The 26,986-nt window shown below is 46.2% G+C and overlaps 1 protein-coding gene and 1 pseudogene across 20 annotated transcripts in view; one reads left to right on the top strand and one right to left on the bottom strand.

Annotated features, from left to right (window-relative positions):
* Positions 1-888: 888 nt before the first annotated feature.
* Positions 889-26,986, bottom strand: part of Dtnb (dystrobrevin beta) — a 203,403-nt gene continuing 177,305 nt past the window's right edge. For 3 of the 20 annotated variants that reach the window (XM_015479908.2, XM_048804710.1, XM_048804712.1), the window contains 5 exons: positions 10,225-10,384; positions 9,336-9,425; positions 6,323-6,376; positions 3,069-3,102; positions 1,100-1,209 (listed from right to left, as the gene is read on the bottom strand). In XM_015479908.2, the coding sequence (XP_015335394.1) occupies positions 3,098-3,102; positions 6,323-6,376; positions 9,336-9,425; positions 10,225-10,384 (309 nt within the window). In that variant the 3' untranslated portion in view covers positions 1,100-1,209; positions 3,069-3,097. The other 17 variants (XM_048804711.1, XM_048804716.1, XM_048804717.1 and 14 more) reach the window with 12 other exon arrangements.
* On the top strand, positions 23,245-24,102 carry LOC107136955 (annotated as a pseudogene).

Genomic DNA, 26,986 nt, shown 5'->3' with positions numbered 1-26,986 from the left:
TTTGGCTTGCCCACCCAGTGTGGGAGAGGCAGAGCTTCCTACTGGGGCTTGGAGGAATGGTGTCTTTTTCACAGATGAGCAGGAGCCATCTCCCGACTCCTTTTCCTCTTTGCCCCCAGATGGCTGCAGCACCCATGCCCCTCATACCTAGTAGTAGGACATCAAGAACCTGGGCCCAGCAAGGCACCCCACTTCCACATCTCCAGCCTTGACCTCTGTTAGAAATGGGAATAACTGAGGCAGAGACAGGTGAGAGGCTGGGAGTTAACATCCACCCTTTGTTCTATCCCAACGGGTCCTTTACGCGGTGCTCTTGGGACTCTATCCATGTGTGGTCACAAGTCCAGCCCAGTGGCTCTGCACATACCTCAAAGCCAGGGCAGGGGTCTGCAGAGGTGGTGGTGGGGGCAGCCAGTGGTGGGGCCTCTCGCTCCATTCCAGTCACTGCCCTTTATAAATATTTATAGCAACTCCTCTACTAAAAATAACATCCTGGAGCCCAGGGAGCAGAAAAATATAAATGAAAATCACCGGGAATTGGACTTGATCATGTGTCCCTGAGCCGCCTGGAGCTGCGCCTCTGGCAGCGCGCCCCCTGGCGGCCGCCCCCCGCGCTGGACTCTCCGCCCCGCCTCCTGGCTGCAGAGCCGCAGCATCTCCTTGGCGGGGTGGAAGCCTTAGAAAGGAAGACGGCTATTTTTAGCACTACCATTGCGGCCAGGGTGTGAACGTCTACAGCGCTGAGCAAGGCCTGCAGCTTTCTTTTGCATAGACGGAAGAGAACCTGTTGGTTTTTAAAGGTCAAAGGTAAGGAGGAAACTTGTGCCTCCACTCTAGGGCGCGTACCACGTGTTGGCCAGACGCCAGATCCATCAGGTCACACACACACAAGGGCTTAGAGCTTTTCTTTTCTCTTTTCAACCTCCCGGAAAATTCCTGATGCAGAGATGAGACCATGCCCGGAGGGGAGTAATGAAGATGCTAGTACATGCAGGGCTGCGCAGGGGAAGGCCCACCAGCTGCGGCTTTGCTCCAGGCAGGCCCTCCCCACTTCCCACCGGTTTGGCTCCCCTCTCCCTGGCGGTGGAGTGAAGTCTGACAGCCTGCAAGCTGGGTCCAGGTGTGCAGCAGAAAGATGGATAGGAATATGCCTCTGGGGGAAGACCGTGCCTTGGTAGTGTTGGTGCCAGCTTGCCACGTCCTCTGTGCCTGTGCAAGACAGACTTACCATTAGTCACCCGCACCACTTTGGCCTGGGGCAAACACTGCTAACAGCTGCTCTGAACAAGCTCATTTGCAGGGAGGGGCTGTGGGGCTCTAGGGGTGAAGTGGATTCTCTAATGGGGCCTAGTAGTGTCTTCTGCAATCATTGCTTATGTCACAGAGTCAGGCAACGTTTCCATGGAAGAACTAAGTTCGCAATGACAGGTTTGGAGTGCGGTTGATTCTTGGGAAGAATTGTGGCTGAGCAAAGTAGAGAGGATGCCAAAGCATCTAGTAATACTGAGGAAGACAGGAGGGAAGGCTTAGCCTCTGTCCAGTAGAGAGCAGAACTGGTAGCCTTTTCATCTCTACATCGGTTTTTCAAAACTCCTGATGTGGGTCAAAGAGGACAGTGGCACTGAGCTCCTTGGTGTAGGCCTTGGTTTCCTCTTCTGTATCAAGAGGGGGTAGGCCAGGCGACGAGAGCACACGTCCCTTCTACTCCAGTTCCTCTGCCCCAGGGAGAGGGGCTCTGGCAGGCTCCTGCAGGCTAGTCAGTTCCTGACTTCCCCAGGGAACTGTGGTGCCCGGGCTTGTTTTGGAAGGGCCTCACCTGCATGTGCATGGCAAGTTCAGGGAGAAGCTGCTCTGCTCTCCAAGACCCTGTAGCTGCATTTCCAGGGCACGAGAGAACACCAGATGCTTGGGGACTGGCATCTGCAGCATGCACGGGCTGACCCACACAGGCTGAAACTGCAGGAAGGTGTGTGTGGGGAACGCAGCCCCTGGGGACCTGGTCTGGGTGGGAGGGAGAGGTTGGGTCTGGCCTGGAGGCAGTTCCAGGGTGATACTACTTGGAAAGGTCTAAGGAAAACTTCTGGATCCTGGGACTGAGGCCCTGGCTTTTTTGCCCTGTAGATATGTAACTGAAGATGATGTCGAATTAAAAAAAAGGGGGGGGGAGGGGAAGAGAGGGCAGAAAAGAGCTCAACAGTAGACAGCAGTTTCATGGCTGCTCCACTTGAATGGATTCTTCTCCTGAACTGCTGGCTGGCCTTCGTTTCGATCCCCCTGCCTTTTTTTGGGTGGGGTGGGGTGGTGGTGTAGTTCTGGGGATTGAACCAGGGGTGCTCTACCACTGACTACATCCCCAGCCCTTCTTATTATTTGAGTCAGGGTCTCACTAGGTTGCTGAGGTTGTCACTGACCTTCATAAGCCTCCTGGATGGCTCTTCCCCTCCTTTTAGAGAACAAACCCAGAAGCAGCAATATCTTGGAGTTGGGACCACAGTGAGTTGTGGTCTCAAGATGGAAAAATAGGAGACTCATTCCTTAAGGCAGTGGGTGTACTTTGATTCATTTGTTCTTTTGGGGAAGTGGGAAGGTACTGCTTGGCCAGGCTGCATGGGAAGCCGGTTGGTCTGCTCTGTAGTCAGTGTGATCTGCATGGCTCCAACATGTGCCTGGGGTCAGGGCTATGCCAGGGGATAGTGCAGGGTGATAGGATCCCAGGGGTGCTCTGGCTGTCGTGTGGTATCTGTGGGAAACAGGAGCACTGGAGGCAGCCCAGGAAAGTGCCTGCTTCAGCCAGCAGCATTGGTAACACCAGACCTGTCTGGGGGCCAGGCCACACAGAAATCATGACCTGAGCAAAACAGGGCAAAGTGGGCTCACTGGCAGGGCTGGGGGAAGAGGGAAAGGTACACCTGGGCTCTTTCAAGAAAATCCTGATTGTAGCTTGGCTTGTTAAGATTGCTTTGGCTTGGGACCCACAACTGAAGAAAGAGGAAATGAAGTTGCTAAACAAGGAGGGGGAGGGGCTGCGGGAAGGTGGAGGCTGCGCTGGCTGCAGGCTCCCTACTCACCCGAGCGTCCTCTGTGTCTGGCTCCTTGGCTAACCTGGGGCAACATGGGCAGAAACAACACCAAGGTCACACCCAGGCTCTTCTCAGCCCCTGGATCCTCCCCAGGGGGCTTTCCTGACCCATCCTTCCCAGGGGCTTCTGGATTGCCTCTCCCATGTTACCTTTTCCTGACCAGGGCCTGATAATGGGGAGACTGACCATCTAGAGTCAGCAACCACATCTGACACAAGACAAATGTTTCACAGAAGGAAAACAGTAATATGGAGGCCACCTTAAATCTAGGGGCAGTTACACTGCGGGGCAAAGCCCATCTAGTTCTGGAAGTGAGCAAGGTGGAAATTAACACCTTTGATCAGGGCAGTATTTCCCTCTTGCAGATGCCTCTGTGTTAGATTGTCCAATCACGCTCCTGCTCCTACTGGGAAGGGCCTGTGTCTAACCTCATAGAGGGCCACTGCTGTCAAGACATTCACCAGGGTTCCTTTGGTGTGCAAATTGGATTGATAGCCACCAACCCTGGGAAGGCAGTTCCAGGAGAGGGGATTCTGAAGGACACGGGAGCATAAAATGAGGCTCTGGAGTGGCTGAGATGAAGTAGGCTACTGACATAATAGGGGAGAAGCGACGTCAGTCTATGCCTCATCTATGTAGTCTTGGTTATACAGAGTGAGGGGACCCACAATAGGAAGGGCACCCCAGCAGAGCAGAAGCATTCTCCAGAGCGTCACCAGAGAGCCAGGCAGAAACATAAGCTAGGGGTCGATGTGGCTGGAAGTCTGGCTTGGTCTGAATTCTTCACAGGTGCCCATTTGTATGCCTCACAGGGTGCTGACCAAATTGAACTTAAGATTATCAGTATGATTTCAACCCAAAGAAAGGAAATAATTCTCCCTCTTCCCTTTATGGTGGGTACTTACTGACCTTTAATAGCCAGGTGACTACAGTTGGTGCTGTCAGCCTACAGTAAAACCCCAGGTCTTAATCATGGCAGCGAATGGGAGGTCCACCCAGATAAACCCACAGAAAAGCTACTTGTAGCTACAGGGACACAGCCTAGGGCCAATGCAAGATTAAGAATCAAACATTTCAAAAAACTCTACCCATCTTTCACCCCAACACTCTTGCTGTCAGGGATGACATGTAAAAACCACAGAAATAGAAACGCAGGCATTCTCACGAGAAGAGCTCACAGACGTACAGAATCTCTAGTATGAGCATCAAAAGAGGAGAGACTGTGAACAAGAGGCAAAGAAAGAGAGGTGTTGACAGGGTAAGTCAGGTGCAAAGACAGAAAGTCCCTGAGTCAGGAAGTCCGGGATCATGAAGCTGTCCCCAATTCCTATGGGAGATGTGGCCCACATTCAGGCCTGAACCAGAACTCTGGGCTGGGGTCACAGTCAGCGCAAGGCCTCAGTGGCTGGGGCACAGCTCTGGGTTTACTTTAGGGAATTGGAGGAAAGCTAGGGAGAGGCCTGAACAAAGTTCCTGGGGCAGGGAGGGCACATGGGAAGGCAGGCCAAGGCCACAGCTGTTATGCCTTCAGCCAAGAACATTCCAGAGGAATGCTGGGATTTGATTGGAGTGTGTGTGTCTGGGATCGGGAGTGGGAATTTCCCTCTGTAGCTCCCCTTCTCTCCTGCCTGGTTCCTCTTAGCAGGGGATGTAGGTCTCATCGGGACGTCTGAACCGCGGCTATCCTGCTGACCACCGTGCGGCCCCATGCCATTGGCACCAACTCATCCTGCTAACATCCCTTGCTCCCAGGCCTGCCCTGGCTCCTGGATGGTTTCAGCACCTGTACTCTATTTCCCCTCTTCTCCCAGTTGCTCCCATGGCAATTTCAGTTTCTTCAGTGGCAAATTCCTTGCTCTGAGTCTCCCAAGACCTCTTCTCTCATCACGCTCACCCCCGTGGGCGCATGCTCCCAACCCACTGTCCAGGAGCTGCCCTCCAGCCATGGCTTCCTTACTATGGCTCCACTTCACTGCTGCTTGCCCTTCCTGCAACTTCCCCACTTCAATAGCTGTTCTGCTCAGGTGAAAGCCTGGAGGTTGGAGGTGGAGATTCCTGGGATAAATCCAGCTCTGCCACCCTCTACCTGTCCAGTTATTGCACCCCTCTGAACCTTGTCTAGAATTCTTCCTTGTGAAGCTGTGAAGCCGGGTGAGAAGGCAAAGTTATAATGGGCGCAGCACCTAGTAGGCACCTGGGACTCAGTGCTGGCCCTTTCTCATCTTCCCTTCCCCACTATCTTGGTCTCCTAAGGGTGGCTGACCACTTTTGTTCTCTCCCCTGACCAGGTCCTCTCTATTACATCCTATTTACTGCTACAGACTGATCATTTACTGACATCCTGCTAAGTGCCAGGTGCTGTTCTAGGCACAGGGAAAACAATACCAACAAAGTCTGTGCTTCAGGGGGCTTGTGTTTTGGAGGAATCCAGCAATAGACAGGTTACTATAGGACATAAATAAAAGGTAACTCTCATATGTTGCAAGAGAATTTTGTTTTCTGATTAGCATAACATTGAAGGATGAAGAGTAAGTTTGGAGTTAGAAGGACCCAATTCAAGCCCAGTGCTGCCATTCCATGGCTATGTGAACAAAATCTCCAGAGCCTATTTCCTCACTACTAAAATGGGGCTGTTATTATATACATATTTCACATGTTAAGGATTAAATGAGATTATATATGAAAATCATTTAGCACAGCTCTTTTCCCAGATAACAAGTTATCAAATAAGTTTTATGGATAACAAAATTAGGAAGGCATTACTGTCCTTTGCTGACACTGTGTGTTCCTGGTTTCTATTATTTCCAATAAGCCCGAAAACTTTTCGCTATTCCAGCCTACAATGATCTCTTCCTTTCCAGAAATGCTTATTGTATATTCAAGTTTTGTGATGAACTTTCTGTTGCTTGTTTGGTCTCCTATTTAGTCTCCATATCTTAGTCTTGCTTTACTAACCTGATTACCAACTCCTCAGGGCAAGGGATCATGCTCTCTGTATTGCTGAATCTATTTCCTGTATCCCACCCATCTACCACAGTAGCAGGAAACCATGAAGCTCTGTCAGTCAGCTCACTTGACTACCTGTAGGTAAAGCCTGACTGTCAGGTGGGAAGCAGTAAGAGGAACTGTGGGGCTGGAGGCTTTGGGAAAGGAGGGCAGAAACAGAGGGGAGATGCTGATGTTCATCAGTGCTACATCTCAGGTGCCCTGTTAAGCCAGGGCTCCTGTAGAGCTGCCGTTACCTCTGTCTTTCCCATTCTGCATCTTCTCTTCCTCTTCCTCTGCACCTTCCTCTGCTGTGAAAACAAGTCCAAGGAGGCCAGTGACCCTTCCGCACAGCACAAGCATGGAAGGCAGGTGAGCAGAGTAACTTAGGAGTCTTGGGAAGAACTCTGGCTAAAGGCTCACAGTGTAGACCTCCAAGTCTGATGTCACCCACCCTGCTGCTGGCTTCTTTGGTGACCAGGGTGGGAGATGGGGAGTGCCTGTTTTTCCTAAGGTGATCACATCTGCCAGAGATGCACCTAATATCTCGCATTCGGGTTCAGGTTTAAGAAAGCGACAATGTAAGTGCATAGTGGAGGAACACCTAGGTTAACATGGGCTTCTATAAAACAAAATCAATGAACAACTAGAAGTTTTAGCTAACAGCAAACTTAAAATGACTTCACAGTGTAAACTGACCCTGTGGAACAAAGCTAATGCCACCTAATGTTGCTCTCCCAGGGGCCCCCTGTAGAACAGTCACAGATCCCCTATGCTTTGTAGGGACAGTCCCCCTATGATATGGAGCAGTGTGCTCAGCCCTGGGTGTTCACTTGAATTGGGGCTTTGGAAAACTGAACCACAGGACAGTAAAGTGAAGATCATGTTATATTCAGGTAGGTGAGGGAAGGGGTAGAGTTGTTTAGAGAAGAGAAAGCAAGGAAGAAGCCACGTTATCTGCCACCAGACACGTGGGAGGTGACCTGCAAAGGAGGGACTGAACTGATTCTGGGTACCATTAGAGAGGAAACAAGCACAAATCAGCTATAGAAAGGCATATTCTGGTTCCCCAATAAGAACTCTCCAGTGACTAGAGTTGGTCATGAAAAAGTTCACTGGGAACCTGCAAATAGAGGACTTTTATATTGGGCAGAAGTTGGATTAAATATCCTCTCAGACCCCTTTGAATTCTAGCATTCCACTATTTATGAAACTATTCTTAAAAGATGAGGAGGACAAGCTATGGATATCTGTTCTACATGTGCACTGTATACAATATGTGAAAAAGATAATCTGAATATCTACTCTGATCCTAATAAACCCCTGTGAAATCAAGATCAAGGAGAGGTTAAAAATGTGATGGTGCTGGGCAAGCCTCTTCATTCATTGAGAAACTGTCACCTTTGCATGTAAAGGGAGTTTACTTCTGCATTTTTAAGGGACACACTGTGCCACATGAATTTAGTCCATATCTACAGGCTTAAGTGCTGGGGAGAAAAATGGGTACTGGGGGAACCCTGAGTTTGATGCCTGCCTTTGGGTGGGGCAAGAACACTGGCTTCATATTCTACAGACCTGAGTTCTTGGACCAGCTTTGTCCCTTCAAGCTCCATGACTTTAGGCAAATCACTTCTCTTTTTCTTTTTTGCAGTAATAGGGATTGAAACCAAGAGTGCTCTAGCACTGAGCTATATCCCCAGCCTTTTTTATTTTATTCTGACACAGGGTCTCCTTGGGTTTCCCAGGCTGACCTGGAACTAGTGATCCTCCTGCCTGGCGAGTCACTGGGATTATAGGCTTGTGCCACCGTGCCTGGCAGCAAATCACTCTTTTGATAATCACTCACCACATTTCTAAAATTAGGGTACTGAACTATATGATCTCTGAGGTACCTTCCAAATGACACTGCATAATCATGTTGTAATCATCCTTTGCTATTATAAGAGATGAATAACTATCCCTGTAAACACCTCATCTCTGTGACGCTATTTGGTCTCTGGGTGCTTTATGTTTACTGATGTCCAATTACCCTCAGTTAATCGCACTCTCATCCTCGTGGATGAGCGCAAGAGCAACTTATTTTGCATAAATCTTAACAAGAAGCCCAAAGGAACAAGTATAGTTCATCTCCATGGCTGAAATTCCCTCTGTAAGTGGGATTTCTGGCCACTGTAGGAACTATATTCAGGAAGGGATCTTCTAATCAGCTGTGAAGTCATCTCTGAAGGCCACCACCTCCCCTGCTTATGTGTGTGTGTGTGTGCAGGGGGTTTTGTTTCACTAGGCATGAGAAACAGGACTAGATGGGGACAGGAGCACCATAAAGTTCCCTTGCCAAGGCCTGGGAAACACCCTGGGCTTGCCTCCCCTACAGGGTCTGAATAGTCCATGGAGGAACTCCTTCCTATTTTTATTTAATAACACTGCTAAATTACTGCTAGGTACTTACAAGCACTATGTTAGATGAAAAGGGACAGAGGAAGGCCCTTGTCATGAGGGACCCCCAGCCCTCAGGAAGGGAGCCCACTTGCTTAACATGACACATAGGGATCCCACCGCTGGAAAATTCACAAGTGTCGGGCGGCTATGTCACTGATGGAGTCGAGGGGACACTTGGAGGTATGATGACATGTGAGAAGCCTTTTATTTTCTCTTTCTTTCCTGGGTTTTATGTAAGGGGGAAAGCCATGAGGCAGAGGTCTCTGGAAAGTCACCGCAGTGGCCGGGTGATGGAGAGACGGAGAAAGAAGTCAGAAAAGACCAAACATGAGGAGCAGAGGAAGCAGCAGGTCTCGAACGTCAGGTGAAATCACAGCCTGGTCACGGACGAAAGGAGAGGAAAGGGTTTCAAAATCAAGTAAGAGAGCAGAAAGGCAGCTGGAGGGCCCAGCGCTAGTGGCTGCCTTGGCTGCCGACATCAGGACAGGTTCAGGAGGAGCTGGCGACAGGGCCTAGGGAAAGAGCTGCTGTGGACAAAGGTGCACGTAGGAGAGCAGTGGGGTGGGGTGGGGTGGGGGGCTGGCTGCACTAAGAGCTGAATTTCTTTAAATTGAGAACTACACTTGCTTCACCAGGTATCTTAGGATAAACCTAAACGTGTGACTGTCCCGCTGTGACCACGTGTGGGAGGGAGGTGCGCTGGGTGAAGATTCTGCACGGTCCTAGAAGGCAAAACCAAGTGGTGAAACCAGGGGGGTGCGAGTGGTGACCTTCTGTGGCGAGGCAGTGTGGGGGGCAGAGGGTAGGAGTGGTGGGAGCTCTGGGTTTCACCTGAATGGAGCTCCTTCACCAGGGATGACATGGTGTTGGTGATGGAGTCAGCAGCCACCAGCAGGTCATTGCGGAGGTTTCTCCTCGAACCTGAGGAGAGTCAGAGCAGATGGCAATGCCAGGGTGGTGGGCATGGAGAAGAGGGAGCCAAGCAGATGCCTGAGTCTCCAGGCCCTAGGACACAGGTGCAGAATAGCTAAGGGGAGATGGGGCCACAGCCGCTCCACTTCCTCCCAGGTGCGTCGGGAGTCCGCTGTTCCCACTCTCTGTCCTCTCTACCTGGAAGTCAGGATCTGGTCAAGTCCATGCTTTAGACACCATACAGTGAGAAAAGTCAGGTTCCCATCGAGGTGCTCAGCCTCAGAGGCGGCTCTACTCCACAACACCCCCCTCCCAACGCCTAGCCCCAGCTCCCTCAAGACTTCCTTCCCAACCACTTGAAACTGTGGGTCCCTGGATCCTCAGATGGTTGTGGCAATTCCATGCTCACTGTGCCGTTAACCAGGTTCCCTTTAGAGAACCACACTTCCCGTGTTTGCTAGTCCTAAGGACCTTCTGGGCCAACTGTATGACTGTGGATTATTCCATCTAATTCCTCTGAAGAAGGCACAGCCCGGAGAGCGAAGTACCTTCTCAACCCAGAACAAGAACACAGAACCCAAGGGGCCTGTTCTGCACACACCTGAAGGCAGACAGGGCTCCCGCAGAAGACTGGCTCAACTCCTAAGAAGGGGCCAGTATGCACCTGATTTATTTATACTGTCAATCTGATATCTACAGCTAAGACAGCAAGGGCACAAAAGGAAAGTAACTGGAAAATTTCAGCAGGAATCTTACACATGCTCCCAACCCCTTCAGCTCCCCATTACACTTGGGCCTGGAAACTCACCTTGGGCGAAGGCCTCCTGCACGTCTCCCCCAACCCCGCTCAGAGAGTCCTGTGGGCCATGGGTGGGGGTGGACCCGGAAGATGCAGAACGGACAGGCATGGGCATGGGACGGCTGCCTGCGTGAGTGGGCGATGTATGTGGCGATCCTGTGGCCTGAGCCTGGGAGATCAGAGATAAAATATGTCATCTCAAGGGTCCAACTTCTTTGAGGAAGGGGGAAGCACTCAGTCTGAGCCAGCCAACAGTCTGCTGGGGCATGATCCTATTTGAATGGATGGAGTCACACTGCCTCCATGACGAGGGAGACGAGGGAAAGGAAAGGGAACAGGGAAGAAAGGGAGATTGCAGTAAGAACGGACTGAGAATGTTGGGGGAAAGGCCAGCAGGGAGAGACAGGAGCCTTCAGGTGGACAGGCTGGGCAGGGCGGCGGGGTCAAGGATCTGGGAGGGGTTGAAAACACCAGAAGAAACAACACACAGATACCCTCTTGTTTGCAAACACATCCACATACTCGTTCTCGCCAGATTCTCCAACATCTCATGGGTAGAATGACATCTGTTTATATCAACTTTAAGATGCAAAGAGTGTGAGGCTGCACAGCTGGGCAGAGGCAGAAGTCAGAATAAGCTCCTGGACTCCAGGGGCCCCAACCCCGCACCCCAGGTCTGAAAGAATGGACACATAATGGAGAGAACAGATGCATGTTAAGCAGGAGGGCTTTATGTGTCATAGTTTTAGAGGGAGCTTGGAGCAATGGGGTAAAACAAATGAAAAGAGCAAAGGACGCGTTCAAAGCAGCTCAATGAGCCTGGGCCCTTGGGAGCCAGGAGACTGGGTGTGGCAGGTCGACTGTAGAAGCAGGACTGGGAAAATACAAGCTGAATGTGAGAATGAGTTCAAATAGAGACCACTGTCCTGAGGGTCCAGCTCAGAAGCCCCATATCACCACAGATCACTGAGGCTGGCCGACTGCCCCAGGACGGCACCTCCCAGCACAGCAGAGAGTGGGCACCGAACGGAAGCCATGGCTTATTCTCTACCGTTCTTAATTTGAATCATTTGTGTGTGTGTGTGTGTGTTTATTTTGAGAAATACAAATGAATAATTGTTAATGTTGTGTCAAATTTGTTTCAACCTAAAAATAGTTCAGATAAATCTCAAGACTCCTTTTACTATCATTTTTTTTCCAAGCCTAGTTCCTTCCTCTTATCCCTACAGAGGTGACTATTTTTTTTCCCCCAGAGGTGACTATTACCAGAAATTCTGCTGTGAAACTTTTAGCTATGTGCACACATGTAACTATGAAGAATACACAATATCTTCATGATTTAAAATTTTTATGAATGATATTGTACTGAAAATATCACTTTGAAAGTTGCTTTTATCACTTAATTTACTCTGAGATCTACCCATGATATAAATAAATGAATTTAGACCCTACCTCAGGCCAGATAAAAAAAATAAAACAGAACACAGTATCTGTAAGAGTGAAAAGTACAAAATTTCTCAAACACAATATATGACCTAGGGTTAAGGCAAAGATTTCTTAGATATGATACCAAAACCATGATATGTAAAAGAATAAATAGATAGGAGCTGGGCAGGCAGCAAGTGGTAGAGCACTTGCCAAGCATGCAAGAAGTGCTGGGTTCAATCCCTAGCACTGGGTGGTGGGTCCGGGGGAGGTGTTTATCAAGAATCTAAAACTATTTTCTTTTTTGGTGGAGCTGAGGATTAAAACCAGGGCCTCATGCACGCTAGGCAAGCGTTATAATCACTGCACTTCATCCTCAGCTCAAAAATCTATTTTTTTTTTTGCCAAAATAGCAGGAAGAGAGGATTTTGAATGTTATCTTTACAAAGAAATGAAAAATGTTTTTGATGATGGATATCCTGAGTTGATCAACACACAATGTATAAATGTACCCAAATATCACACTGTGCCTCATAAAAATGTTACAATTATGATCTTTTAATAATTAAAAAACTATTTTATTCTTTAAAAAACATCATTAAGTACCATATGGACAAGTCAACTCAAAATAGATCAACAACCTATATGTGAGATGCAAGAGCTAAAACTAAAACTTAGAAGATAACGTGGGTGAAAACTTTATGACGTTGGATTAGGCAATGACTTTTTATATATGACAGTAAAAGCACAGCCACAAAAACAAAACAAAACAAAAAAAATTATCAACACTGAACATCATAACATTACTTTTGTGCTTCAAAGGATCATCAAGAAAATGAAAGGACAATTCACAAAAAGAGAAGAAAAGTTTTGCAAATTATATATCTGATAATGGACTTCTATCTATCACATATAAAGAACACTTACAACTAAATAATAGAGACAAATAGTATAATTTAAAAATGGTCAAAGCAGGGACTGGGGATATAGCTCAGTTGGTAGAGTGCTTGCCTCACATGCACAAGGCCATGGGTTCAATCCCCAGCACCAAAAAATAAAATAAAATAAAATAAAAATGGTCAAAGCATCTAAACTGGTATCTCCATAGAAGATACATAAATGTCCAATAGGCATGCAAAAAGATGCTCAACATTATTAGACATTAGGGAAATGTCTGATAATTATAATAATTATAGCCACCTACTAAGATGACTATATTAAAATGACAGATAATAACAAGTATTGGCAAAGATATGGAGAAATTGGACTCCTCATACAATGACAGTAGAAATGTAAAAATGTGCAGTTCCTCAAGAGATTAATCACTGAATACCACCTGACCCAGTAAGTCTACTCCCAGGTATATACCCAAGATAAATGAAAACATGTTTGCATAAAAATCTGCGTCCAAAGGTTCACACCAGCATTATTCAGGGTAGTCAAAAAAAGTAGAAACAACTCAAATGTTCATCACCTGATGAATGATTTCAATAAAATGTGCTACATCCATACAATGGAACATTATTTAATAATAAAAATGATTGAAGTACTGATACATGCTGCAACATGGATGAACCTTGAAAGCATTTTGCTAAGTGGAAGAAGCCAGTCACAAAAGGCTATATATGGTGTGATTCTATTTATATGCAATAGGTAATCCATAGGGATAGAAAGCAGATTAGTGGTCATCTAGGCTGGGGTTGGGGATTTGGAAAGGATGAGGAATGATTGCTAATGGGCATGAGGTTTCTCTTTGGGATTGATGGCGTGTGTTGATAATGATAGTGGCTGCATAGCTCTGTGAATGTATTATAAAATGCTGAATTTTATACTTTAAAACAGTGAATCGGGGCTGGGGTTGTGGCTCAGTGGTAGAGCCCTCACCTAGCATGGGCGAGGCCCTGGGTTTGATCCTTAGCACCACATAAAAATAAATAAATTAAAATAAAGGTACTGTGTCCAACTACAACTAAGAAATAAATATTAAAAAAACCTAGTGAATTTTATGGAATGTGAATTATATTTCAATGAAATAATAAAAAAAGGACACCATTAAGAAAAATAAAAAGACATGGATTGTGGAAATATTTGTAAATTATGTCAAAAAACAAAACAAAACCCTTGTATCCAGAACATATAAAGAACTCCTACAACTCACTAAGAAGACAAACTACCCATGTTACAAAAGAGGCAAAAATTCAAACGGATATTTCACCAAAGAAGATGTGCAAACAGGCTGATGATCACATGAGAAATGTGCAGCCAAGAGAAATCATGAGGGAAATAGAAACTTAAGTCACAATGCAACACCACTTAATGCCCACCAAAATAGCTACAACCCAAAAGAGTGACAGGGAGGCTGACACCCTGGACCCTGTCAATGAGACTGTAAAGGGTGTGTCTACTGTGGAAAACTTCTCAGCAGTTTCCTAACCCAGCAAATTCTGCTCCTGAGTATTGCCCAAGAGAAATGAGAATGGGTCCACTGAAAATAGAACCAAATATTTATTTGCAACAATTTAATAGCCAAAAAAGGAGAAACAACTCCAATGTCCATTAACTCATGAATGGATTAACAATGCCATGTATCTATACTATGGGATATTATGGAATCTCTTTTTTTGCTATGTCAAGTATTTTACTATTAACTTTTATAATCACTTTCCACTGACAATTATTCTCTTCTATTTTTATCAGTGGTTCTAAAACATTTTTACGACTTTTTCAGGTTATGTTATCTTTTCTTAAAAAGTGGTTTACAAATCCTGTTTAGCCAGTTAATATTATCATATACTAATCACTGCACTTTTGGTACTTCCTCTACCTTTTATCCTATGATCACCATCACCCCCTATTTTGGGGCTATTTTTATAGGAGATGTGGCAAATAATAATGAACAAAATTCATGACTCTAAGATTTAAAGGTGCTGCCCTCTGGGCATAAGACAGAGCTGGGAAGTGCACACAGCCAGACTTGGCAGGTTCAGCCCCAGTCCACACTGAGTGAGGGAGGGCGGGAAGAGCATCTATACAGAAGGCAACCAAGTCTGATGTAGAGAGTCTGGCAGTTGGGGATGGGAGACAACGGGTGGACACTGGCAGAGCTCCACTCCAGGGTCCCAGGCTCCCTAGCTCTGGTGGTTTTCCCACAGGCTAACAAAAAGTTGGTGGTAACTGTGTAGATGGTGAGCCTAGTGGTCTCTTACCTCAGAGAGGGATTAGACCCTTGAAGTGGCCACTTGTGGACTGTGGGAGCCGGGGAGCCTGGGAGTTCAGATGTATTGTCACAGAGCTCTTAGTACTGCCTGAGAGAAGTAGACCTCCCTGCAACCAAGGACATGACCCAACCACCCATGGTCCAGGTCTTAGCATCCATCAAGTTGAAAACACTGACATCTCTCCGCTGAGGTCACAGCACCACAGTTTAAGTCCCTGAGGCTCAGCATCACTCTTAGGTGCAGGGGTGGGGGATGAGAATCTCTGAGTGACTGGCTTCATGAAGAACTAGCCTGGAAATACCTGGATTAAGTGTCCAGTTCAGACAGAACGAGAACTTGAGATGGAAATTAGACCCAGTTAAAGAAAAAATTGGTCTGTGAAATTCAAACTCACTTTGCTATATGACAGTTATATGTTGTCCCCTCAGAGGGCTAACCCAGCATGAAGCATGTGGTAAGTCCTTACAAATTTCCCACGTTTTGGGCCAGACGTTGGACCTGAGGCCCCAGTGTCAGAGTCACAAGCCCCAAGATGGACATACTGCTTCTTTTTAGTAACATGAAACTGAACCTCTGCAAATATTTTCGTATGAGAGTGATGACAGGGAAGGGGACAAGAGGTGGGCAGCAACATGTGGTAGGACTCTTGGTCCAGGAAGTGACATCTACTGTCTCTTTTCAGTGTGAAAATCATCAGACCTTTTTCTAGGATTACTGCCTAGCCTGTGCCTTCTGAAGCAGAGAAAAACCAGACCCTTAAAGTTGTCTTTGTTCAGAGCAGTTGACAGAGCAAAGCTAAGGACACTGAAAAACATTTCCCTGTAGGTCTCACAACCCCAGCCACTGGCTTTAGGATCTTACTGGAATAAAACAGTGCCAGGACAGAGCTGCTAGGGGACCATGCAGATGATGGTCTGGGCAGAGTAATGCTACTTTAGGATCCTGGGTGGGTCAAAGAGACAAGGTCCCGTCCGCCAATATGTACCTGTTCTGGCCAGGTCCAAAGCTGAGGGTCAGGAAGCCTAGAGGCGAAGTTGGTCCTGGATGAGGAATACATGGGTGCAGGGGTGCCAATGGACTCTGTTACTGGCTGATTTTGATAAAAAAGCTAGACACTTCTTTCAACCTGTTGAAAGGGCTGTGCCCTCTCTCTTGCCCTCAGGCCCTTACTTGAGTTCTCTGCCAGGAGCACTATTCAGCTCGGCACTAACCTGCTCCAGATGGTCCTCCAAGTGGCAGTGAGGCTGCCCCCTCCTCTAGGATGAGGTTGCATCTGTCTGAGATGCTCCTACTGCACCCTTCGCTTTTGTCCCAGCCCTATCTCGCTTCTTAAATTTCATTCTTGGCATCATTGTGCTCAGCACAAGTAAACGCTTAATAAATACTTGTTAAGTGACAATGAGGAGCATCAAGTTTCTGACCCTTTTTCTTCTGTAATGGAAAGTGGGAAAGTAGCCAGAGTAGGCAATAATCTCCAGGAAGTAATAAATCTATAGCCACCAGTAAATCCTTATATGAAATACTAACTAGATAACGAAATGTGGTAGCCAGACATCTGATGGCCCCAAATGATCCCCTCCATTCACATCCTGATCTAATTCCCTCTCCTGGAGTGTGGGCTGGACTTAGTGACTTGCTTCTAATGAATCAGACAAAGGGGATGCCACTTCTGAGATGAGGTTATAAATGAATGTGACTGTACTGCTCACATTCTCCTGCTTGCTTGCTCTGGTGAGGTCAGCTGCCATCCTGTGAGTGACCCCATGGAGAAGCACTGAGGGTGGCTTCTGTCCATCAGCCATTACTGAATGGAGGCCTTCACTTCAACAAACCATGACGAACTGAACCTGCCAACAACCACATGAGCTGTTGAGCCTTGAACTGACTACAGCCTTGGCCCACACGCTAACTGCAGCCTTGTGAGAGGGTCTGAGCTGAAGGACCAGGAAATTGCACCTGGGTTCCTGGCCCACAGAAGCTGTGCCATAAACAGCATTTGTTTTGCTAAGTCTCTAGGTTTTGGGGTAATTTTTTTATGTAGCAATAGATAATATATACACTAGCTGGGAGCTATGGCAGATGTCTACAATCCCAGCCACTTGGGAGGTTGACACAGGAGGACTACAAGTTCAAAGCCAGTCTCAGGGACTTAGCAAGATCCTGTGTCAAAAATAAAAAATAAAAAAAGAGGGGCTGGGGATGTGGCTCAAGCGGTAGTGCGCTCGCCTGGCATGCATGCAGCCCAGGTTCGATCCTCAGCACCACATTACAAACAAAGATGTTGTGTCCGCTGAGAACTAAAAAATAAATATTAAAAAAAAAATTCTCCCTCCCTCCCTCTCTTTAAAACAAACAAACAAACAAACAAACAAATAAAATAAAAAAAGATTGGGGATGTAGCTCAGTGGTAAACTGCCGTTGGGTTGAATCCCCAGTATCAAAAGAAAAAACAAGGTAATACATGCACTAGGGTTGATTAGAAAAAAACATCAGCAGATCAGTTGTATGTGATGGACATTTGATTGATAGCGAGAGAAAGGAGAGATGCAGGGATGTGAGACCAGGACCAGAGGCCCTCATGACAGGCCAAAGACCCCAAGAAAGATGCCTACAGATGAGGAGAGAGGCAGAGACTGATAATCAGGAAAACATTTTCCTAATGAGAATAAGCTAGGGATCTGAATATGTTAGTCTGTCCTGACATTGAACTTCTTTACTTTGTCAATAATTACCAGGACCTAGGGGCATTTCTCTGCTTTCCAAAGAAGAGGGGGAATTGCAGGCTCTAAGGGGCAAGCCTAGATGTTCCCACTGCCTTAGATGAATGTTGAGGGAGGAAGAGCGCTTCAACAACAAAGGCATGGACCAGAAGCCCTGGCTTCTTTTCTTTACTGTGTAGCAAATATACCTTACCATTCCTGGGGCTCAATCTGCTGGTTTGTAAACTGAGGGAGATCAGCTAACTGACTCTTGAGGTCTTTTTCAGACAGAACATTCCTTGACCTATCATCTTCACCAAGTTATATCATCTCAGAAATGCCAAAGGAGCTCTGCTTTTGGCTTCAGCTGGAATCACTCTGTAAGTGAAGGACATGCTTTTGAGTGCTCCACAGCCATTTCACGGTCACATGATGACATATTCTACTTGCAACCTATACCTTCCCCATGAAAGGAATCAATACCAGAGATGCTACTCACTGAGGCCTCTTGCAAATGCAGTGGATGAGAAGTTGCAGGGAGCAGGCATTATGCAGAAAAGGGACCATCTCTCTCCACAAGACAGTATGAGACAGGTCCTTCTAATTACATAAGTACAAGCTGGAGCGTATATGGCACACAGTTTGACACAGCGCCTGCAGTGCAGAGCAGCCCCTGCAACATGCTGACCCTCACTCAGGAATCTGGTACGTCTGTTAACTCTCTGCCTACCCAAAAGGCATGGGCCACAATGTGCAACTGCACCTTGCCTCAGAAGCACAGACGGGTTTTTATGCTGGAAAGGCAGGCCTTCTCCATGGAGACTGCCAAGCGCTCAGCTCAAGGCAAAGGAACCCAGAATAAGTGGCAGAGTGGGAGGCCGGGTTGTGCACCCCACTGTAGGCACTGAGATTATGGGAAACCTGAAAATCACACAGAAATCTGTATGGTGGAGGAATGAGTCAGGTGGCTCAAGGGAATGGGGATAAGCCTTCCAGTGGTAGGCATGAAAGCACTGAGTGATTCTGGGTCGCAGCTGTCAAGAGGGAGCATCAGCCTGGTGAAGCAGGGAAGCGCTGCAGCACGCCACTCAGGGTTTTAAGATTTCCTGACACAGGACAGTGGAATCTTGTTGTAATGCTACCTATAACTAAGGCCTGAGTACACACAGGGTAGTACTGTAATCCCAGTTCTTCAGAGAACTTGAGTTACAGGACGCTATTGTGTTTAGTTCTAAGGCTCAACACAATACACGTCCTGTAACTCAGGTTCTCTGAATACAGAGGTCCCTTAGAGTGGAAAACAATTCTGCTGGGAAAGTAGAGCCAGAGATGCACTGCAATCTCTATAACTCCCTGAGCTGCTGGCTCTTCACTTTTCAAATCAGCAAAGACTCTGAGAACCTGAGAAAGGCGTGGATCACATTCCAAAAACAGTACTTAGAAATTATGCTTTCAATTTTAGAGGTTCATGACCACAGGAAAATAGCCTGTCTTAGGTCGATGTTCATTTTTTATTTGAGGAGACTGAGACCTAAAGAGTGACAAGGTCAAAAACAAATCAGTAGAAAGACTAAGAGGGTGCACAGATCTTCTAATGACATCAACTGCTAGGAGAAACCTAAGCACACAGGTCACAGTCCCACCTTCCTTCCCACCCCCCTCTCAGTACTGGGGATGGAAACCAGGGGTGTTTTACCTCTGAGCTACATATTCAGCCCTTTTGATTTTGAGACAGAGTCTTACTACGATGCTGGGATTATAGGCCTGGGCCACCATGCCAGACACAGCACCAGGTTTCTCAGGCCAGAAGGAATATGAACCAACCAAGACTTCTTACTGCTGAAGCCAACTATGATTTTCTTTCTTTTTTGGGGGGGATGCTGGGAGAGGGTACTGGGGATTTAACTCAGGGGTACCTAGTCACTAAGCCAGATCCCCAGCCCTGTTTTGTAATTTATTTAGAGAAAGGGTGTCACTGAGTTGCTTAGCACCTCATTTTTGCTGGCTGCTGGGCTGCTAGGATTACAGGTGTGTGCCACAGTGCCCAGCTGAAGCTAACCATGATTTTATAAGTCAATTTCATTTCCAGAGCTGAGCATGGTGGCACACGCCTATAATTCTAGTGACTTGAGAGGCTGAGGCAGGAGGATCCTAAGTACAAGGCCAGCCTCAGCACCTTAGCAAGGCCTTAATCAACTTAGCGAAACCCTTTCTCAAAATAAAAAATAAAAAAATGGCTGGGGACTTAGCTCAGTGGCAAAGCACCCCTGAGTTTAATTCCTAGAATAATAAACAAACAAACAAACAAACAAATTCCCAGTAAGAGCAAGACATGTGAAAGGGGAATATAGGAACTATGACTTACACCCTTATCTAGAACACAGATCTAACAGTGGAGCCAAAACAGGTACAAAGAATGCCAGAGAAGGTGAGCTGAGGACACAGTGTTGCCTCCCTAGCCCTCATCTGAGCACAGAGAGGGACTCACCTGCTGAGGCAGAAAGAGTTGGCCAGAAGGCCAGATGCACGCAGAGAAGGTGCTATCTTTAGCAGGAAAATGATATGGCACAGCTCTTGGCCTGGCACATAGTAGGGGCTCCATAAATAGAACTTCCTTTCCTTCTTCTCCCTCATAGAACAGGTAAGAATTTTGTCTCCTTGGTACACATTATACTCAAGTGACGAATCCCAGACAAGAGGCTGTGGCAAAAGCCTGCTGTTGAGAGTTAAGTTCTCAGCGGGGCAGCATCAAAAACTCTCAGCCTGGCTGTTATCATGGCAACAGGACGGAGGACACGTCAGTCTCCATCTCTCTCTCTGACACATGGATACCTGCCAGGGAGCAGATGGCCTGTGTGGACAATTACCTCCATTTTGCTGCAGTGTATTTAAATTAAACAAACTGGCTTCTGTATTGCCTATTTTTAGAGGTCCTCTCAGAAAAGCAAAAAATGATGTTGGGAGAAAGAAGTCGCAAGTCTGAAGTTTAGGCAAAGCAACCACGACCGTATGAAGAACTGGGATGGATAAAGAACAGACTTTGATGGGCAGGGGATGTGGCTCAGGCGGTGGCGCGCTCGCCTGGTGTGTGTGCAGCCCGGGTTCGATCCTCAGCACCACATACAAACAAGGATGTTGTGTCCGCCGAAAACTAGAAGATAAATATTAAAAGATTCTCTCTCTCTCTCTCTCTCTCTTAGAAAAAAAAAAAAAAAAGAACAGACTTTGAACACTTTCTTCGGCAAGAAGAGGTGAGAGTCTTCAACAAATGGTGCTGGGAAAACTGGAAATCCATATGCAACAAAATGAAGCTGAACCCCTTTCTCTCGCCATGCACAAAAGTTAACTCAAAATGGATCAAGGAGCTTGATATCAAATCAGAGACTCTGTGCCTGATAGAAGAAAAAGTTGGCTCCGATCTACATATTGTGGGGTCGGGCTCCAAATTCCTTAATAGGACGCCCATAGCCCAAGAGTTAATAACAAGAATAAACAAATGGGACTTACTTAAACTAAAAAGTTTTTTCTCAGCAAGAGAAACAATAAGAGAAGTAAATAGGGAGCCTACATCCTGGGAACAAATCTTTACTCCTCACACTTCAGATAGAGCCCTAATTTCCAGAATATACAAAGAACTCAAAAAATTAAACAATAAGATAACAAATAACCCAATCAACAAATGGGCCAAGGACCCGAACAGACACTTCTCAGAGGAGGACATACAATCTATCAATAAGTACATGAAAAAATGCTCACCATCTCTAGCAGTCAGAGAAATGCAAATCAAAACCACCCTAAGATACCATCTCACTCCAGTAAGATTGGCAGCCATTATGAAGTCAAGCAACAATAAGTGCTGGCGAGGATGTGGGGAAAAGGGTACACTTGTACATTGCTGGTGGAACTGCAAACTGGTGCGGCCAATATGGAAAGCAGTATGGAGATTCCTAGGAAAGCTGGGAATGGAACCACCATTTGACCCAGCTATCGCCCTTCTCGGTCTATTCCCTGAGGACCTTAAAAGAGCATACTATAGGGATACTGCCACATCAATGATCATGGCAGCACAATTCACAATAGCTAGACTTTGGAATCAACCCAGATGCCCTTCAATAGATGAATGGATTAAAAAACTGTGGCATTTATACACAATGGAGTATTACGCAGCACTAAAAAATGACAAAATCATGGATTTTGCAGGGAAATGGATGGCATTAGAGCAGATTATGCTAAGTGAAGCTAGCCAATCCTTAAAAAACAAATGCCAAATGTCTTCTTTGATATAAAGAGAGCAACTAAGATCAGAGCAGGGAAGAAGAGCAGGAGGAAAAGATTAACATTAAACAGAGACGAGTGGGGGGAGAGAAAGGGAGGGAAAAGGGAAACTGCATGGAAACGGAAGGAAACCCTCAATGTTATACGAAATTACATATAAGAGGTTGTGAGGGGAAAGGGGGGGAAAAACAAGGGAGAGAATTGAACAACAACAGATGAGGTAGAGAGGGAAGATGGGAGGGGAGGGGAGGGGGGATAGTAGGGGATAGGAAAGGCAGCAGAATACAACAGTCACAAATATGGCATTATGTAAAAATGTGGATGTGTAACCAATGTGATTCTGCAATTTGTATTTGGGGTAAAAATGGGAGTTCATAACCCACTTGAATCAAATGTATGAAAGATGATGTGCCATGAGCTTTGTAATGTTTTGAACAACCAATAAAAAAAAAAAAGAAGAGGTGAGCAGCACACACTGTTGCCAGCCATGCTGCCGCTGAGCTGTATCTTGGGGGATCCAGCTGCCTCATCAGCTGTGGAAGGAGCAGGAGCAAGGGGACAGGTTATCTGCTACCACACTGTATGTCCTGCTGCAAGATGAGAAATGATTGCCTCACCTGACAAGGGTTCAGACTGCTGGGAGTAAGGGCTGGAGACAGGAGCCACAGACAATAGGAGGCGACAAGAAAGACAGCCATGGGCAGCAAGCGAAGTGTAGGCTGTGGTTCCCTCTGGGCTGGATCGGATGCAGGGAAAGGAGGCACCTGCAGAGCTGTCTTAGCAAGGTGTCACCTGTGAGCTTGTGTCAGCAGATTTTTTTAAAAAAATATTTATTTTTTAGTTGTACATAATATCTTTATTTTACTTATTTATTTATTTAAAGAGAGAGAGAGAGAATTTTAATATTTATTTATTTATTTTTTTTTTTTTTGGCGGACACAACACCTTTGTTTGTATGTGGTGCTGAGGATCGAACCCGGGCCGTACGCATGCCAGGCGAGCGTGCTACCGCTTCAGCCACATCCTCAGCCCGTGTCAGCAGATTCTGTGGAAGATGAACCTGGCTCCTAAACACCCCAAATGGGGCTGAAGAGAGCCTCACGTCTTGTCAATGCACAGGTGTCTGATAGAAGGGTGAGGTCCCTCTGCAGAGGGCTGCCGCCGGCTTTTCCTATATCACATCAGGAAACTCAGAGCTCACACATGACCTCACTCTCTGTGGTGGCTTGCTGGTGTCCCAGGACTGACAGTGTTGGCAATGACAGAAGGTGATGGTTCTCAACCCACAACTGTATCTGCTGAAGCCACACTAAATTATATAGAAGAGTGAGCCTACTCTGGGATCAGTTCTCGGCCAAATGATCAGGGACTTCACCAAGAGAAAAATCTCTATAAAAGGAAAATCAAACACTAAGATTCCATATTATAAAAGGGGTGGGTGGTAAGGTGTTGACTTAACTTTCTTAGTGAAGAGAGATGGCATACTGAATTTCTGGGACAAAGAACAACCTATTAAAATTTGCCATAAGCCCAAAGATCAAAAGAAAGTTTAAATTTGAACTTTCAGCTAGGGAAGCTCATAAATCCCAACACTAGCTTTACTCTTTCTACTTGTTTCTCTGGGATGCCCAGTACTATTTGGATTTGCTCTCCCTATTAGTCCTTACTGCAGTATTTCAAAGCCAGTTCTCAGCCAAATGATCAGGGACTTCACCAAGAGAAAAATCTCTAAAAATGAAGATCAAACACGAAGATTCCATATTATAAACAAATACTAACATAGGCTCCAGGAAAGTGTGGTCCTCATTCAACGCTAATCAGTTACCAGACCAACAGCAGTGGTATTTTAAAATTCGGTGAGTGAGTGGTGGGTCCTTCTAGGGGGTGACATTCAGCAGGTCTTTTGGGGCAATGGACCTTCTGCCCTAGGACCATGGCCCAGTTTGTGTGTAACCACTCAGAGAAGGCCCTCGCACTGGTGAATGCTGCTGTGACTTACTCAAATCCTTAACTGGCCATATTTTGGCATTTTGCCAAGGTTGAGCTCTTCCTCCAACCCCTGCTGAGATCCCTAAGACTACTCAAGAGCCTGAAAAAACAAAAACCAACAACAACAACAAAAAACAGACAACAGTGCTCAAACTGGTAGCTTCAAACAGCTCACAGTTAAGGAAGCTGTGTTGGATGGTTTGGTGGCTACTGAAGTGTGGATGTGGTTTTATATTGGAGAGAGCATAGCCAAGCATGGCATCATTGGCTATAAAGTTTGAAGACTAATCTGTAACATCTGATTTTATTTGATTTATTGTTTGGGTTTCCTTGGACCATGTATGATTCGACTGCTATCTGAATAAAATCAGATGTGTCAGAAAAAAAAATTCAGTGAGTCAAATTTAACTGCATCTTACAAAACCTATGTGGTGGAGTATGGCATCTTCTCCAACAACACTCCACTCTTTGTTGAGTGCCTGTTTATATAATGTGGTGGTTGCCGTCCAGGCTTTGCCATTAGGTAGACCTAGTCTGGATTCCATTTACTAGCTGTGTGCCCTTGGGCAACTTAACCTCTCAGCACCTGAGATGCTTCATCTGACAATGGGGATGATATCTACTTCACAGGCTGATGAGGATAATTATGAAATACCCCACACAAATGGACAGTGGAGTGACCTGTGGGGAAGGAGACCAAAAATCTCTTCATATTCATGCCAAACCCAAATATCAGAATGGGGATTCTGAGTGTCTCGGAGGCTCACGGGAGGATCAGAGAGAGATGCTCTGGGTTCAGTGCAGGGCTCCTTAACTGGGACAGTTTAACCAGCTGAGGGCCTGAGGGTGGGGGCATTTAGTGGGTGAGTTTAAGGTTGCTGCTAAACATCCTGCCATGCCCAGGACAGCTCCTCCCAAAAGAGTTATCTGGCCCCAGAGTTATGGTCAGCCATGCCAAGGAGAAAAACCTGCCTGGAGATGACTCAGAGTCATGCCGTCCTGCAGAAGCTGATCCACGCAGTTGTTGTGCTGTGTTGTTGTTGTGTTGCCCAGGATCAGGCCCAGGCCTTGCCCATGCCAGGCACTGAATTACACCCCTAGCCCTGTCCTGGGCTTTCCTTCTAGGCAGTGAGCTGCTGTGGAAGGAAGGGAAACTACCAGTAGTCTCAGATTTAGTTAGAATCTTCAAGGCCAAGGATAGACTCCTGCACATTTGTCAGATGTGGCCACAGGTCTGAGAGAATTCTAGATTCTCTCTTAGTTTCCTGTTAAACTAGGAGCTAAAGTTAGTAGTTTCCTGGCTAAAGGCATGAGCTAAATTTTGAAGTGAGGAAGCAATTAATAAATAGCAAATTTCCTATCATTTTAAGTTACTAATAATATATAATAATAAAGGTACTGAAGGTCTCAGCCATCTCTACAGAGCAGGAGTGCGCAGCATGCACTCTTACTGCCTGTCTATTCTACATAACCTAATATGCCTCAAGTCAGATCAACCTCCGCTTCCTAATCCAGATCATATCCCTCCCCCTTTTTTAATGGACACAATTCCTCTATTTTTATTTGGTGCCAGATAGAAAACAGTGCCTCGGCACTCTACCACTGAGCCATCCCCGGTCCTCCTATCCCCCTTTTACTTCTTCATTTTTCCAGGTTCTCAGGCTCCAAACAGAGATGGCATCTTTCACTCATCTTTTTCTGTTAATCCTTTGCTGAGATTCAGACTGGGGGAGTTTGTGTGTTCTAGAAGTTCAATATTCTTCCATGGAAAGAGAATTTCTCTAGTTGGGCATGGAGAGAATTTTCCTGGAGACCTTGGAGCACAATTTTCATATTTTGTGTGCATTCTGGTTAAGGGAGGGAAAGTTAGGAATATAATACAGAAGGGAAATAAAAAGTAGGTGCGAGGGGCAGGAGGGGAAGCTCAGAGGTAAATCACCTGCCTAGAGTGTGAGGCCCTGGGGTTCCATCCTTAGCACTGGGGGAAAAAAGTAAATGAAAAACCTTTTAGGGCTGGGGTTATGGCTCAGCGGGAAAACACTAGCCTATCAAGTACAAGGCCCTGGGTTTGATCTTCAGCACCACATAAAAATAAATAAAATAAAGATATTGTGTCCAACTGCAACTGAAAAAAAAAAAAAAAGAGAGAAACCTTTTAGCTTGTCTTTGATGAGAGTGATGATAAACACTGTACAGATGCCAAGTACATTTCCCCTTGTATCTTCATACTGCAAACTCCTCGTGGATATTCAGGGAGTTTTGGGGGTGAGATAGACATGGTAGTGCACACCTGTAATCCCAGTACTTGGGAGGCTGAGGAAGGGGGATTGCAAGTTTGAGGCCAGGGTCAGCAATTTAGTGAGACCCTGCCTCAAAGTGATAAGGGCTGGGACTATAACTCAGTGGTGGAGTGCACCTGGGTTCAATCCCTAGTTCCCCGCAAAAAAAAAGTTGAGGGAAAAACTTGGGGGAGTGACATACAGATATCTACTTTTGATATTGTAAATAGTATTTCCCTTTTTTTTTTTTTTTTGAAAACAAAAACAAAAAACCCAAAAAGGAACTGAAGATGCCTACAGTAAGCACAGGTGCCAAAGAATGAACACACATGGCAGACAGAAGCCTCGGCGGGCAATTGGACTTCTGGACATATGTACATATCCTGGGACTGGGACCCAGACTAAAGGTTTGTGGGACAGTCATGTAAGGTAGTACACTTACCAAAGAACATCCATGCACTGCAAACACAGGAGGGCAGCAGCGATGCAGAAGGCTCAGGAAAACATGAGCAGGCTTGAGTTACTACATTTAGGGCACTGTGTCAGCTGCAAAATTACTTTCATACTACTTGAGGGTGATATTATCCTTTCATCCTCTGAGAGCCCAAGCTTGTTGCCTTGAGCACATGTGGTAAAACACTGCTGAATAAACAAAGGAATGGTAACTCTTTACCTCTCAGGAAGAAGCAGAGTCAAGCTTCTAAGTCAGAGCATAGTGGGGCCAGAGAACCCCGACTTTAGAAGCATGTGAATCTGGATCACTTCCTGATGAAAGGTGAACAAAGGTGAAAGGAATCAGGAAGGGGAAATGACCGTGAGGCATGCTAGCATCAAGGGGTGCACCAACGATCTCTTTGATGGAAAAAGAGGAGGTACGTATTTGTTG

Source organism: Marmota marmota, unplaced genomic scaffold (genome assembly GCF_001458135.2).
Source record: "Marmota marmota marmota unplaced genomic scaffold, marMar, whole genome shotgun sequence".
NCBI lineage: Eukaryota > Metazoa > Chordata > Mammalia > Rodentia > Sciuridae > Marmota > Marmota marmota.
This window is presented reverse-complemented; position numbering and strand designations above follow the sequence as displayed.